At 35.2% G+C, this 16,989-nt stretch overlaps 1 protein-coding gene across 2 annotated transcripts; it reads right to left on the bottom strand.

The window, feature by feature from the left end:
- Positions 1–1,317: 1,317 nt before the first annotated feature.
- Positions 1,318–8,316, bottom strand: LOC131640293 (auxilin-like protein 1). 2 transcript variants are annotated; one of them, XM_058910705.1, is made up of 8 exons: positions 7,733–8,316; positions 3,584–7,124; positions 3,440–3,512; positions 3,239–3,327; positions 3,082–3,147; positions 2,906–2,998; positions 2,429–2,605; positions 1,318–1,736 (listed from the first exon to the last, which is right to left on the bottom strand). In XM_058910705.1, the coding sequence occupies exons 1-8, from the start codon at positions 8,101–8,103 to the stop codon at positions 1,701–1,703; spliced, it is 4,446 nt and encodes a 1,481-aa protein (XP_058766688.1). In that variant the 5' UTR covers positions 8,104–8,316; the 3' UTR covers positions 1,318–1,700. The 2 variants fall into 2 exon arrangements, with proteins under 2 accessions (XP_058766688.1, XP_058766695.1); XM_058910712.1 differs by having other exon boundaries at positions 1,319–1,736; positions 2,906–2,995; positions 7,733–8,315.
- Between the last annotated feature and the right edge of the window lie 8,673 nt (positions 8,317–16,989).

Genomic DNA, 16,989 nt, shown 5'->3' with positions numbered 1-16,989 from the left:
GCATCAGTCAAAAACACTTTAAGTTTGTATTGATTTTTTTCTTCGCTTATACTCTTGTGTTAGAGTATTGTGAGATGTAGTTAAACATTTGCTTTGGAGGTTGTGGGTGTACAAAGGGTCTGGGGTGATTGAGGATATTTTATGTCTTGTAACATTTTAACATAGTGTTATTTTCTAGTTTTTATTTGAAAATGACTGTAATTTTTTCTTCAATTTTGAAGTTTTCACATTATGTCTTTGTGTTGTTATTGTGTTCTTTTATTTTTTCTATGTCGTTTTTTCCTAATAAGTGGTATCAGGATCATAGTTTTTAGCTTGGTGGAGGAGCGGGAGCTGAATCCGATGTTGAAATCTATTATAGGATATGGAGACTCATATTTTTTTTGGATGGAGATGTGACATCTTTTTTTATAGTTTCTTCAAACTTCCCAATAAAAAATATTTTACCCAAAATGAAAATGAGATTGACAAGGGAAAAATTAACATACCAAAAACCCGCATAAAGCTTGTAATATCACTAAAGAAAAATTAGACAAAAACCTAAACTTTTAATAGTCTAATAAAACTTTTTAAAATTTTAATATAATAAAAAGTGAAGTGTTAAGGATTCCGAAGAGTGTCAAAAGAGAGGGTCAGGGTCAATGGCCTAAAAATATTTGACTTCTATCTCTTATAAATCTACACTTTAGTTTTTTCATAAATTCAACATTTTTACAATTTAGTTTTATCATGACTCTAATACCACTTGTCTATAGAACGGGAGTGACTCTAATACCACTTGTCCATAAAACATCGGAAGTGTCATTAGACTAAACATTCAAGATTCAATCGACTTTAACACTGATATCCACCCAAACCAAAATCTTAAAATATTAGATATATAGATCATCTTTCTTGTAAATTCAATATTTCTGCCATTTATGTGGAACTTAACTGTTCTCACTTAAATTCAACAAATAATTCTATCAATATTAAGTTGTGTTTTAACCCTCCTCTCGTTCCCTCCAAATTCCTCAATTTGGGAAACCAAAAATTACTCCAGAGATATTTTGATTCATTTCTTTCCACTCCTTTCATAAAAAGTTAAATCAAACAAACTTCATTTGAAACACATTTTTCCTCTCCTCCAAAACATCTCACCAAAACAGACCCTATTGGGCTAAGAATATGTTCATGTGCGCTGTTAAGCTATAAATGATTTGCAGCTACAAATTATCAACTAACTTATAAACTAGCTCAAACTTATAACATACTGTGCAAGTATGAAGGCTAACAGATGTGTGTAGCACCATTCACTCAGCAATCAGTTCTCGGTTCAGCAAGGATAAAAAGGGGTCAAGGAAATGGTAGACAATTTTTGTGTTGCTAAACTAATCCGTGACATCCACAAACATTACAATATTTGCAGATTGAAATGCAAGCAAAGTCATATATCTTTTCCCTATCTATTTACTTGAATTTCTTAATTTTTGCCTCACATGGGATTAATATTTTCTTACATTAAATATTTAAGAAGTATTATTACAGAATGTGGACTATGATAAAATAATTACTAAGGTATTCAACTGTGAATTGCTGTTCCCACAAGGAAGAGAATTACTAGCTTGCAAAGGGGTATTCTACTGTGGATTGCTGTACCACCAAGGAAGAGAACTACTAGCTTGAAAAGAAGGATGGGTTCAGAACGAGAACAGGGTGTACTACCTTTCTTCGGAGTTGAATTTGCTCCAAGCATCCTGAAAAAAAATTACACAATAATGCTGAAATGAGAGGCAGATGATAATGGCTAATAAATAGATGTTGGATGTTCAACAACATTGTTTTATCATCCGATAAAATGGTTACAGAATACCGGTGCAATTGGATCATAGTCAAACTAAATGAGTACACAAAAAATGAGTGGTGTCTTATCTATTAACCGAGTTTGAATGCAAGGAATGAGTACAGATCAATGTAGTCTTAAAATACCTAATCTGCCCAATATCCACAAAATGTATTATATTCAATATTTCTATAATTAGGTTTTAGAAGTTCTCTTAATATTTTTTGAGTTGAATGTTATATTTTTAGGCAATATTCCTTGTTTTGTTGATATGTCACAGTTAATTAAAGAGATATTGAATAGACCGACATGCTAAATACAAGAAGCAAATAACAAATCTCCGATGATCTAGCATTTATCATCAAGCTTGGATAGGAGGTTTAGTAAAATGTAGATTGGTATGTGTCTATGTGCCTGTGTCTGCATAGTTTCATATGCTGGTATAATATGTTTGTGATCGTGTGCATGTGCACCAGATAGATTTCAAGTTCTGCAGAAGCTTTTTAGTAAGACTTATACGTCTCTGATATAAAATAGTACCGCAACCAAATTGCACATGCACTCTGGTTAAAATAGATAATTACAAATATGGCATGCCAAACAAACCTTTAAGAGATCAAAGACTTTTTCACATATGTATTTGTGCTGAATACTTGCTCCACGTTGCTGTAATTTGTCGGGATGGACGCAAAGGGTGGCCTTCCTGTAAGCTTTCTTTGCAGCAGCAGAAGTAATTACCTCCGTGAGTGGGATTGGCTGCCATCCACTATCAGGCCCAAGGATCTGACAAAGTACAAAAATTAGAAAAGAAGCCATGTATTCCGTATAGTCTTCCCTTAACTGTTATTCAGGATAAACACCAACAAAGGTCTCAAACAGGAAGAAAAAAAATGAGGACATGAAGGAGTCGTGAATATCAGGAATCAGGATTAAGCAACCAGCTGATTAAAATCCATCCGTTCAAGACTCTTACTGGACCTTTAAATGTCACTCCCTACTTTGTGAGCATAAGAAGTTGGGGTAAGGGAAGAGACGAGAAGCATATGTGAAGTTATTTCGAAATTTCAGCATAGGAACACATACATATTGCAAGGTTGAAAGCAATGCACGCAGGTTTCCTTCTTTTCCACTTGACCACCTTCTGACTTCAGTATCCAAAGTCTCCGCTAATCTCTGCTAAGAGTATCAGATTCAACAATCAATGAAACATGGACAAACAATAATTCAGAACATTAAAGAACAAATGTATAGATGGTTACACTTCTCTCTGCTTGTTCCTTCTGGGCTAGAAGGTCACGCATGTTCTTTTCTTCCAAAGCTTTTGCCTAATAATATTTTCAAAAAACTCATGGTCATGATCATTTTATTACAAGTACAATTAGCATGTCACTAATATCACAAGATTGGAGATCTTACTGCACGGTCTTCTGTTCGGCGACACCTCTCGAGTCTAGCTCTACACCTCTGAGCTGATTCACCTTCAGATCTCTCACAAAAAGAAGAAGCTTAAAACCAAGACAATATCTGGTCAGTACTGTGTCTGTATCAAGTGAAAGCAGTAAAACGTATATTAACAGTTTATAATATAGTACTGCAGAGGTGTTACAAATCACGTACCACCATAAATTGAATATGGATGTCTGGAACCAGGGGCAGAGCTGATGTTGTGAAACTGTGGATCAGGTATATCCTGCAATTCCATTCATTAGAAATTCAGGCAATTATGCAATTTAATCACTTGCAGATTATGACAATACTTACAGATGATGAGGAGCCCATTCTTCCATCATTTCTGGATGAGACCCCAAATTTATCAGATACAGATCTATCTAATCGTTCTCTGGACCCAAATACAGCTCTCTCAACCCTTACTTTTTCCATTGCACGCTCTCGAGCCTCTGCAGTTGCTCTTTCAACAGCAGCCCGTTCTGCCTTCAATCTGGCTTCTGCATTTGCTTTATCAGCATATGATTTGTCTCTAGCCTCAGCGCAGGCCTTTTCAAGTCTTTCCCTAGCCTCAGTCAGTGCTCTTTGTCGAGCTTCAGCTGTTGCTCTATCAAATGCAGCCCTTTCTGCTCTGTCGCGGGCTTCGGAATATGCTCTATCACGAGCTTCAAAGGTTGCTCTATCAACGGCCAACCTATCTTTTTCTCTTTCCCTTTCTCTCTCAGCCTCCAGCATTGCTCTGTCAACAGCCATTCTATCTTTCTGCCTTTCCCTTTCTCTCTCCACCTCTTCTTCTATCTTTCTGAGGCGTTCTTTTTCTAACTCTCTTTCTATTCTCGGCTTTTCGGCATCTTTCTCTACTGAGGCAAGAGTTTCATTAAGACACTTCTCTTTGATTTTTGTGGAATGGGTTATATGAGATCTTTGGGAAGTGTTGTGGACATCTACTGCTTCTTGAACTGCAGCGGGTTTATCCACTACTGTGCTCCTTTTGCAATCATCTACTGCTTCTTGAACTGCAGCAGGTTTATCCATTACTGTGCTCCTTTTGTAATCATCACATGTGTTTACTTGGGTTGACGACTTCAGGTTCCTACTTCCTTCATGATTTAGTGCAACATTCACATGATGTTTAATCGTTTTGCTTTCACCCCATTCATGACCAATTTTCATCTCTTGACTTCTAGAATCAAATTCCATTTGAGGGACTGTTTTAGCTTTCTCAGACCATGCATGTTCACTACTAAAACAAAGTTCTTCGGTGTGCCTCACGTTACAATCCACCTTTCCTGATTGTGTCCCATAAACCTCTTCTTTTCCTTGGGACCTTTCAAAAGAAGTTATTTTCCCGCTAGCTATTATTTTTTCTAACCCTACCTCTTCCAATTTCCTTCCACCAATTTTGCAGTCAGTTCTAGCTTCTTTAATTTCATGATCAGCGACAGGTTCTAGAGATACCCCCGGTTTTCTAACATTTTCTTCATGAATGGACAATGAATGAGCTGCTAGAAGATTTTCGCCATGCTGTGCTTTCCGTTTCTCATCGGTTTCTTTAGCAAATTCCATGCTCATATATTCTCTATTCACTTTCATTTGCTCCAAAGCTATATCAAACCCCTCATCTTTTTCACTCCTACCAGCATCTTTGAGTATCTTCTCAGATTGCTTGGAGTGACTATTCTTATTTGATATACCTAAAGGTGTTTCCCAGTTAGATGTTTGGTTTGATATACTCTCGGTTTCTTGTTTCATCTGAGCCTCATTTCCACTTCGTCTTTCTAGCTCTATAGCTTGTTTCCGAACTTTCAAAGTCCCTTTGTTCTCACTAGTTTCTTCAAGTATATTTGATTTTACATATTCATTAGAAACTACTTTGAATTTTTCTTTACTTTGATCTTCTAAACTTGCCTCATTTGTTCTGTGCTCAAATGCCTCTTCAGTTTTTGTCTTGTTCAAACCTGATTCAAAGTCTTCTTCTATAAGCCCTTTTTCATTCACTACCCGCCCATGAGCAGGCTTTTGGCTGTCACTACTTTCTTTGTTTATAAATGAATCTTTTTGGCTTTTCATATTTTCTTCATGTTCACATGACTCTTTGACTCCATTTCTGTTCTGTAAATGTTGTTCGGAGATGATTTCATTTTCCCTTGTGCAAGTTACATTCTCTTCCGGCTTATCCAGCTTAATAGCTTGAATTGATCTTCCTTTAATTTTCTCAAACCCCTCAGAATCTTTGACTCTTTCCTCACCCTCTGCTGCTTCAGGAGTAAAAACTTCTGTTTGAATTGTTTCATTTTCTTTCATTATTTGAGGCTGCTTGTGCTTTTTCACACCCAGATGCTGCTCTCCATTCTGTTTTAGTTTCTTCTCATTTTCTTTAAGTTTCAAGCTAAACTGAACTTCACATAGCTCTTGTCCATCAACCTCTTTTGATATCCCACTTTCCACTTGATTTGCTTTAGTTGCTTTTTTCTCGGTTTTTCCATGTTGGCTGGCCATTCTTATCTTCTCACTCTTTTCAAGCTCAAAATTTTCAGTAATGTCGTCATTCCTTGCAGGCTCTCTCTGTCTGCATTCCACATTAGATGATTTAGATCTCCTGATGTTTTTCACCGGTTCATAAGCCCCTCTTTCTGCTTTAGATTTCTTCTTGTATTCGTCAGGCTGATAACTTTCTAGACTTGTTTTTACCTTTTTGTATTCTTCTTGGATATTAGATGCTTCTCCTTCTTTCCTCCAATGCTCAATTGTTGTGGCATCTTGCACCAAACACTCAGTATGTTTTATGGGATGAACTACCTTTTGAGATTCCTCTGTTCCCACCAATTCAATAAATTCAGTTGCTTCTTTCCATGTCCCAACTCCAATACTTTGATCTGATTCTTGAGAAGGCCTGGTTTCCTTCATGTGCTTTTCCTCGAACAAGTTTAAATGTTTTTTCCCTTCTAATGGTTCTGGAATTACTGGAGCTGCCTTCCTAGCTTTCTGCCTTTCATCTGTGGCGGAAATTTTTATTTTGCCAGATCTTCGATCACAAGTAGGAAGCACTCTCTCATCATTCAAACTATTAAATCTAGTTATATTCTCACTCATCTCTGTTTCATTTGTTTTTACATCAAAAGTTGATTTCATGCTGCTTTCAGAACCCCTCTTCTTTCTCCCCTTCAAATCTTTTACGGTTCTAACTTTTGCTTCTGATATGTTTGTGGCTTCTTTCACAACAGAAGCAGACGAATTAATATCAACCTCCACATCAAAGAAAGGAGGTGAACCATCGCCTAAAGTATCTTCAGAATCAATCCGCTCACTGTTGGAATGAGATTCACTAATGTATCCCTTGCTTGGATCTAATAAAGGTGGTGGCCGGCAAGGAGGTGGTACTTTGGATGGTATGGTTCTGAGGCTGACGTCAGACACAGTTATGAACATCTCACTGGAATGAGAATCATTTCTGTTGCATCCATCAAGCAGATCAAGATCACAACAGAGAAGCTGTTCACCAGAAGTAACATTACAGGGGCGCGACGTCATTTTCTTATGATGGTTTCTCTTTCCCCTGCCTGCATTAAATTCCATATCGAGGTCAATGTCATCCACAACCTGCAAGGATGGACCAGTCCTATGAAATAGTGTGGTTTCATCAACTACATGAGTTACACCAGGAACAGCATGCAGCTGAGTTATGTGAGCTTTCCCCTTTGACATATCTTCATTGCTAGTACTATTGACCTTATGAAACGAAATGTTGAACTCTGTATTTCCATCAACGGACTGGAAGAGACCGCCATTTGATAAGCCTACATTATTTCCAAAATGGTCCAAGTCTCCCGAAAATGAATCAGCTTCTACTGAAGTCCTACAAATGATGTATAATTGCAATTAACAACATCGCATTCCAATTCCGGTAGATTAAAATAACAGATAGAAGACGCAATAATCTAATAATCGTATCAAACATAAAATGAATAATGTAACTGAAATTTTACTCGTGTTGTAGATTATACAAGTGACATAGAGAATATAAATCGTAATCCAATAAGTTCACTGGTTAATCTACAAATCGATAATCTCCATCTCTTTTCACGGGGATTCAAAAACAATGTGGCCTCTTCCACTTTTCAGTAAAGAACAACAAACAAATTTTACCACGGAAATAGGCCATTGAATAGAACATTAACTAAGCCCTCCATGAAATAAGCAGAGAACCATTGTTCCTTACCCACACACCAACTTTCACAACGTATTACTTCTCGTGAACGGTAAGATTCGTCACAATTAACTTAAACAACTCAACCTATGCTAAGATCAAGGACTATAATAATTATCTACAACTAGAATCAAAACAACACTTAAGAAGAGTTTCCAATTCGCTCTAACAAAACCGTTACACACATAGATCATGCATTTCATCACAAAACTCCGAACTAAACATAACATTAAAACCTCGATCGCATTCATACATACCAGGCTTTTTCTTCTTCTTCATAGTCACCGTCACGAAACAAGTCCTCGTGCGAAGACCAAAAGTCCAGTCCGCCGGAGCCTCCAAAGACCTCAGCATAGTCAAAAGCATTACGACGGAAGTCAAAAAAAACCTCACCGGCGTCAACCGCCGGAAGATCCAACACCGGAATGGAGGAAGAGCGAGCAGCGTGGAAGCTCGAGAATATCTCGCCGTAGTCTTCAAACCGTGGCGAGATAGAGGAGGCGGTGAACTTCGGTGGACCACCGTAAACGTCGTCGTATAGAGTTTTGGTAGATGAGAAAGTACCGTTGGTGATTTTCTTCGGTAGCGTAACCTTGTTCGGTTGGCGAGAATGCGTTACACTTTCCATGGAAATGTTGGCTTTTACTCTCTCTACGGAGCTTCTAGGGTTCTAGTTTCTCTCTCCTCTCTTTCTCTCTCTTGTTTGTTATGGGCTTATGGCTCTTTGGGTGAGAATGCAGACACTACTGTGAAGCGTCAGAGGAGGACGAATGGAGAAAAAATGAGTGAAGAAATTGAAAATGAAAAGAAAAAAAAGGTGGTGGTGAAGAGGGAGGAAATTACCAAATTGGGCTTGTGTTTTTTTTTATGTTTTTCTATAACGAATTTTATATTTAAAAAAATAAACGTGATTCGATGTTGTACATCGACCGCAATTCTTTTTTTCCTGCTTTTTTTTTCTCTTTCGAAAGTCGTGCGAGCCAGTTTATAAATTTAAAAATATCTAATTTAAATGTTTTATTTGTCTCTTTATAAGTCAATTTATATCACGAAAACATATCTTAATATTTCTAAGGGTACAAATTAGCGGCTCTTTTTTCTGTAGCAACTCTTTTATTTTTTTATTTTGATTAAAAATAAAGAAATGAAAAGAGCATCTGGTGAGGACGCGGGAAAGATAAAGAGTTGTTGGGGGCAGCGTCAACGAGACGGAGACATCCTTGCCACTTTTTAACGCATAAATATATGATAGTACTACTGCTGTAGTTAACTCAATAATTTAAAAATGCAAACATACTGAATTTGAATTAACTGTTTTGGAAAATAGAGAATAAAACAGTATGGTACTATTTTTTATTTTCTTATATATATATATATATATATATATATATATATATATATATATATATATATATATATATATATAATTTGATAAACATTCTACATCATTTCAATTAATACCTTGCATTTTTTATTAAATAATTTTATATCATTAAATTCTAAAATGTATTTATTTATTAAATTATTTTTATTTTATTGTAATTATAAGTCTCGTGTTAAAAAATAATCTTTATATAAGTGATGGTAATTAATACTCCCTCCGTTCCTTTTTAAGTGTCGTTTTAGCAAAAAGCTCTTCAACCAAGATAGTGGATTATTAGAGTTACTTTTTCTATTATACCCTTATTTATTTTTCTCTCTCCAAATAAATTCAATCATACACACTCTTTTTCCAATAACTAATTGAAAATTTTGAGGTGGAGTTATTGAGAAAATAAGGATATAAATGACAAATTATAATATTAAATTATAAAACGACACTTAAATAGGAACAAAAAAATTCTTCTAAAACGACACTTAAAAAGGAACGGAGGGAGTAGTACTCAAATTTTTTTCTTTAAAGGATTTTAATTGGTTTGAGATTAGATAATGTATTTATTTATTAAATTATTTTTATTTTATTTTAATTGTGAGTCTCGTGTTAAAAAATAATCTTTATATAAGTAATGATAATTAATAGTACTCAAATTTTCTCCTTTAAAGAAGTTTAATTGGTTTGAGATTAGATAAAATATGAAATAAAATATTAAATAAGGAGATATAAAATGTCTTCGGATAAATAAGCAATTGGATTGGGGATTTAAAGGATGAGGAAATTTAATTTTGACTGGAGGGAGGTCATGGAGGCATATGTTTCGTGTTTCGCCTTATTTGTTCTCTTTAAATTACTCTTTTGTTGATTTAAGTGTCCCTCTTTTAGATAGGGTGTCATTCTCTCTGATATGTTGCCCAGATCATTGTCTTAAAAATTATATCAAATCGATGAGTCAAATTTGTTGAACTGGCCGATCAAACCGGGAATTGAATGGTTAATCGGTCTTGTGTGATTGTTGGACCGTTTATTTTATTGAACTAAAGGGAATCTGTCAGAATCGACCAAAATCGATTAAAATCGTTGAATCGGCAGGTTAAATGCGTGTTTTTTTCCTCAGGAAAAATGACGTTGTTTTGATATTTATTTTTTTAAATAAAATTAAAATATGAATAAACTTTGTTCAAAACTTATTTAAAATAATTTTTCATTGTTTGCAATTAGACCTTGTTCCAAATTTATTTGGATTTGTATTTTTGTACTATTTTGTTGTGTGTGATGACTATGTTTAGAATTTGAATTTAAAGAATAAACAAGTGGAATTATGATATTTTGAAATTGCGTAGGTGTCTTGATGTTTTTAAAGACCAAGTCATCTGGTTCGATCGATTAAATAAATATATAGTTTTGTTATAGAGACCAGTTTATTTATTTGGGTTATTCGATTTAATCATCCAGTTCGACCAATGACTCAGTGGTTCGACCAATTAACCAGTGACCCAGTACCATTAATGGTTTGATGACCAGTCAGGTTTTTAAAACATTGGCCCAAATCATTCTTGTCCCCGTCTGTAGCGCATGATCGGACAGGTAACGTATATTGGGTCAACGACTGCATAGAGAGAGTCATGGGAATTAACTACGCTCCTTGAAATTTAGGGAATCAACCACCCATTCTCGAAGTGGTTTTTATATCCCAAGAAACCTTGGATCCAGGCACAAGATGGTTATAAAATACCCCAATATCGCGATAGAATAATAACCTTACTCCAATACATAAATACACACGAACAATGTTTCTCACCCCTACATGAGCAAGTTCTCAACATCACAACAAACCTTAAAGTCTCTAAGAATCCTTAATCACTAGGAGTTGTCACGCATTTGTACTTATAACAAGCACAATAGACGTTCACCGTTGGGATAGATAAAACCAACATGGGTCACACTCATTATTTATTTGTTGTTGCTTTCATCTTTTTCTCACGAGGATGTTCGAGCAAAGATTCGAGAAGACCACCAACACCATCACTGGAGGTTTCATCAGGGAGGAAATCTAGCTCCTCCTAGAGAAGGTACATCTGGAAGGTGTTAACAACAAACTTACAATACGCTAAAGCTCTCAGAGCCTCAAGTAGGGACCGAGAACCCAGAATCACCTTTTTGAGAGAAGATGCACTTGGTGTTCGCCCCCCACAGTAATGATCTCATGGTCATCACAATTTAGTATGCCAATTAGGATGTGAAGTGAGTGTTGATCGACTCAAGAAGCTCGGTTGACATCTTGTTCTAAAGCGTCTTATAGGGATTCAGCTTGATCCTAATAGAATTGGAGTGTTCTAAGGATCCTTGGTTGTCCTTTAAAGTGAGTAGGTGCATCTCAAGGGTCACATCACACTTAAAACAACATTCGACTCAAGGGTAAGCATTATAACCATCAAAGTGAAGTATCGTGTGGTAAACGTCATATCCCCTTATAATGTCATCCTAGGAAGGCTCGTTCTCAACCTATTGGGGCGGTATTATCCACCTTTCATTTAAGCATCAAACATCCACTACCTAACGAACACGTGGGTACAATCATAGGGGATTAGGCGATCGCCCAAAAATGTTACAAGAGTATTATGGAAATAATGATGGAACCCCTTACCCTAGGTGTTTTCCCTTGTTCATAAATAGACGATGCTGATACAGTAAGCTGGGACACCAGGTTGGGGGCAGAGAGTGAAAACCTTACCTCAATAGAAGATTTAAAATAGGTAGAGATTGGGCCTTTGCACCACCAAATTATAAAGTTAGGCACCTCACTATCTGAGTTTGAAGAAGAGGATTTGATCGTCCTTTTCAAAAAGAACATTGAAATTGGGCGCCCTTAAATATGCTTGACATATTTAATAGAGTGGTATCCATTGATGAAGAAGTGCATAAGCTAACAAGTGTTGGTTTCATAAATATAGGTCAAATACCCTTCGCGATTGACTAACGTAGTCTTGGTGAGGAAGGCATCAAACAAGTAGCGTATGTGCATTGATTTCACTGACATAAATGTTGCATACCCCATAAATTTGTATCCTCTCCCTAACATATACCAGATTAAGATAGACCCCATAAATGCACCCAAGATAAAATTCATGTTCAACCATGGCAACTACTATTACAATGTCATGCCTTTTATGCTTAATAACACCAACACCACCTATCACAGGATCATGGATGCAATGTTATCAAAGAAAATATGGCACAACTTGGGGGTTTACATTGATGACATGATGGTGAAGATGTCAAAACGAGATAGGCATGCAGCAGTCTTATAAGATATCTTGGGGTTGTTCAAGAACTACAACATTCGTTTAAATCTGACCAAGTGCTCATTGTGCATACAAGCAGTAAGCTAAAATGTGTTGGTTTCATAAATATAGGTCAAATACCCTTCGCGATTGACTAACGTAGTCTTGATGAGGAAGGCATCAAACAAGTAGCGTATGTGCATTGATTTCACTGACCTAAATGTTGCATACCCCGTAGATTTGTATCCTCTCCCTAACATATACCAGATTAAGATAGACCCCATAAATGCACCCAAGATAAAATTCATGTTCAACCATGGCAATTACTATTACAATGACATGCCTTTTACGCTTAAGAACGCCAACACCACCTACCATAGGCTCATGGATACAGTGTTATCAAAGAAAATATGGCACAACTTGGGGGTTTACATTGATGGCATGATAGTGAAGACGTCAAAACGAGATAGCCATGCAGCGGTCTTATAAGATATCTTGGGGTTGTTTAGGAACTACAACATGCGTTTAAATCTGACCAAGTGCTCATTTTGCATACAAGCATGAAATTCTTGGGTTTTATGCTCACCAAAAGAGGAATAGAGGAAAAACCAGACAAATGTAAAGCCATCATATCCATGAGGAGCCTCTCCAATATTAAGGAGGTTCGAAAACTAACCAGGCATTTAGCTTCCCTCTCTCATTTTCTTTCCTATACAGGTGACAAGGTTTTCCACTTATTCGCCACGTTAAAGAAAAAGGAAATTTTGAATGGACGAGCGAATGCGAGGAAGCATTCTCAAAGCTTCAAGCATTCGTAGCATCACTGCCCATCCCGACACGCCCAACAATAGGTTCACCTTTATATCTCTACTTGTCTGTTACTGACCAGACATTAAGCTCAATACTCGTTCAGGAAACAAATAGGGTGGAACCACCTATCTATTTTGTGAGCAAAGTGTTTAGGGGTGATGAGGCTAGTTATTAGTAAATAGAAAGGCTCGCAATGGTAATAGTAGCGACCGCAAGAAAGCTCTGGCCTTATTTTCAAGGACATCGGATATTGGTAAAAATAGACTACCCTAAATGTCAGCTCCTTAAGAAGCTTGATCTAGCAAGAAAAATGATATCTCAGGCAGTCGAGTTGTTTGAATATGGCATCCAATACATTCTTATAGAAAACATTAAGTAACATGTATTGGTAGATTTTCTAGCAGAGTTTAGCATGTTGATTGGCAAGGACATTTCCCCCACCAGGATCCTTTTGGTAGACAATGCCTCTAACGTGAAATAGAGTGGCACTAGAATATTGATCGAAGGACCATATGACATATTGATTTAACAATCACTAAGGTTTAAATTTAAAGATAGAAATTATTAGGCTGAGTATAAAACCATCATCATCATTTTTGGATAGGGAGCCCTTTCCTCAGATATGTCGCTCAGATCATCTATGTTCGTGTCCATGGCGCATGATCGTGCAAGTAACGTATATTGGGTCAAAAATGGCACGGAGGGAGTCGTAGGAATTAACTCTATTCCCTGAATTCCAGAGAATCAATTATCTAGTGCATGTGTAGTTGCTACGTTCCAAGAAACCTTGGATTCAGACCTAAGGTGGTTATAAAATACCCTTATATCATGCTAGAAGAATAATATAACTCCAATACAAAAATACACACGGATTGAGCTTCTTACCCTTACATGAGCAAGCTCTCAATATCACAACAAACCTTAAAGCCTCTAACAACCCTTAATCACCATGGGCTGTCACACATTTGTACTTTTAGCAACTACAATAGTCAAATGGTGGTGGAGATTACAAGTTATTTAAAATGGTATATGACACAAGGTGCTAGTACCAAAATAAGGAATATATGATGATTGAAGCAATAGGGTGTTAGTATGGTTAAGGTGTTTACCTAAAGTCGGTGAGGGGACGAAGGTGGGTGGTGGCCAGTGGTTAGATGAATGTTTAGGTTGATAAGTCGGCAATAGGAAAGAAACGTCCTTTTAAAATGACTATTGGCTGGGGGGTGGCAGACTACGTTTTAGGTTTTGTTGGATTTATGAGTTATCAATAAGAAGTAATATTTTAGTTGGGTAGATGCGAATATTAGGATGGGAGTATAGATGGAGTTGGCAAATAACATTTTTTTAGAAGATAATGTTGTTGATAGTTGGGTGTGGATTTATGATAGTGATATTGGTTACTCAGTGAAAGATGAATATCATATTCTAATTCATGAACATCATTTTGATCTTGAATTGATCCAGTAGATCGCATGAAATAAATTTAGGTAACTGAAAGTATCTCTATTTATGTGAAAGTTGATCAACAATAGTATCTTTATTTAAGACAATTTGGAGAGAAGAGGAATACTATAACCAGGATCAATGGAGTTTACATGTGGATGAAGAAAAAAAGAGAACACTCAATATTTATTTTTGGAATTTGAGTTTTTCAGATAAATTTATAGCAGTTATGTTGAGAATGATTCGTATTCTTCTGAATGTTATTTATGCTCACTTGCTTAAATTTATTTGGTGGTTGGCAAATTGTTTTGTAGAATACTACTTTTGATGTTTTTTTAACAAACACTAGCGCCTGTTTAATACTCCCTCCGTCCCAAAATAACTGTCACATTTAAAAAAAATTGTCCAAAAATACTTATCACTTTAGATTACCAATACAATTTTATATTTAATCTTCCAATTGTATCCTCTAATAAATACTCTTAATTTATTATTTTCTAACTTAACATTAATGTTAATTTGAATATACCAATTGTTAATTCGGATAATTTGGTAAAGTCACTATTCTCTCTCTTTTATTTATTATGTTTTCTTAATCTATGTGAAATGTTCAATTGCAACAAATAATATAGAACTAAGTAAGTAGTTATTTTTTATCAAGAGTTTGTAGATTTTTTTTACTATCTTGTGTCTTTTTTCTAAATGCTATTTGAAATAGTTTTCAAACTTAGAACTTTTGTCTTAAATTTTTTTATACTTAATGTTTTAACTTAGTTTTATTTTTATCCTTATAATTTATTATAATTTAAAATAAAATAATATATTTTAAATGCAGGAATAAAAGAAATCAAGTTTTGTGTATTTAAAAAATTATAAATATCTTATTACAACTTTCCTCTATTCTTTTCTTTATAATTTTTATTAGGGATATCAATTTGTCTCATATCCTATGGATACCTGCAAAACATACCCAAACGGATAAGGTAAAAATCCGTAAAATGAGTATGAGTACGGGCATTAGTAGTTCTTAACTCAACAATAACATCCATAAAAAAATTAATATTTTATAAAAAAACATAAAATTATAAGATATTTTGTAATTAATTAATTTAATTTTATTACAAACACGTGTAAATGTATATTGAGGTACTCATAGAATACGGGTATGGGTATGAACATTGGTGCCCACACGCGTATGAGTTCGGATACGAAAAATTTTTCAAATCGCGGATATGAAAACAAGTATTATAGTACTCTGCCCAAACTTTGTCAATTGTAGGGATGGCAAAAAAATTGTACCCGCGGATAAAATTTGTCACGGATACGGGTTTTGCTATTAACAGGTATCCACGGGTAAAATAAATGGATATTTAGTTACCCGTTTTCTAATAGGCACGAATACGGATTTGATGGTACCCGTACCCGCGGGTATCCATATCCGTTAATAATTAACAAAATTACTTAAATATCCTTTAAAATTAATATAGTTTTCATTAATAGCCACTTGACTTTGCATCTCCTTTTCACTTTTCACCAAAAACCCTAAAGTTTAAGCTGCATATATTTTTACTGTGCCAACTTCTTCTTCACCTCCAACACAGCGGCGATTGCGATTTCTGGAAGTCTGTAAAGAAGTGACGACAGCGATTTCATCCCTTTCACTCTTGATGTTTCTATAAACTAATATGTATTCTGTGATCATTTTCTCGCATTCTGTGAGCATAGTTTCAAACTATATTTCTTCCAAGCTTGTTGAATCATGGCTCTTTGCAGAAAGCTACAAGTAGATTTTCTATTTATACAAAATTTTATATTAAAAAAAGGTAAAAATTTTATTTAATAAAAGAAATTAGTAAATTCCAAATAAAAAAGGTATCCATGGTTACCCGTAAATACCCGCGGGTATCTCAAAATCCATGGGTATGGGTATCATATTTATTAAACGGGGCGGATAGCGGAAAACCAGTACCCAGCCCCATGGATACCCATTGTCATCCCTAGTCAATTGTCATCCCTAGTTACCACTTCATCTTTATTCATTCTCTTCCTTCGCTTATTTAATTATTGTATTCTATTGTTGCTTACTCGTACTTTATCAATATGGTTTGTCGTTAAAACTAACATGTATTAAATATATTTTTGTATTATATTTAATTATATTTTTTTATTGTTACGTTTCATTTTCTTAAATAAAAATTAATATAATAATAATAATATATAAAAGATATAAATTCACTAAATTATTAATTAAAAATTATTATTTTATATTATTTTATATTTGTCAATTATTAACACCATTAATTTATCAAACACTTTAATTAATTTATACTTATCAATCATTAGTTATAAACTACGTGTTAGATCCATGGTTTTATGGTTGACATAAATTTTGCTAAAACATGATTCTTATCCGATGTTGAGCAAGATGTTATAAAATCTTGACCAACTGTCATGTGTTTTGACAGATGTTTTGTCATATGTTGTGACATGTTATACCGAAACATCTTGACAGTACTGTTGGTTTATTTCCTTGAAGATTTGATTGAAAAATATGAGATTCTGATTCTAGTGCTCATCAAGCGCAGTCAATCAAGGATATTTT

This window comes from Vicia villosa, linkage group LG1 (genome assembly GCF_029867415.1).
Source record: "Vicia villosa cultivar HV-30 ecotype Madison, WI linkage group LG1, Vvil1.0, whole genome shotgun sequence".
NCBI classification, from domain to species: Eukaryota; Viridiplantae; Streptophyta; class Magnoliopsida; order Fabales; family Fabaceae; genus Vicia; species Vicia villosa.
The sequence above is the reverse complement of the archived record's forward strand: the minus strand, read 5'-3'. Positions and strand labels throughout refer to the sequence as shown.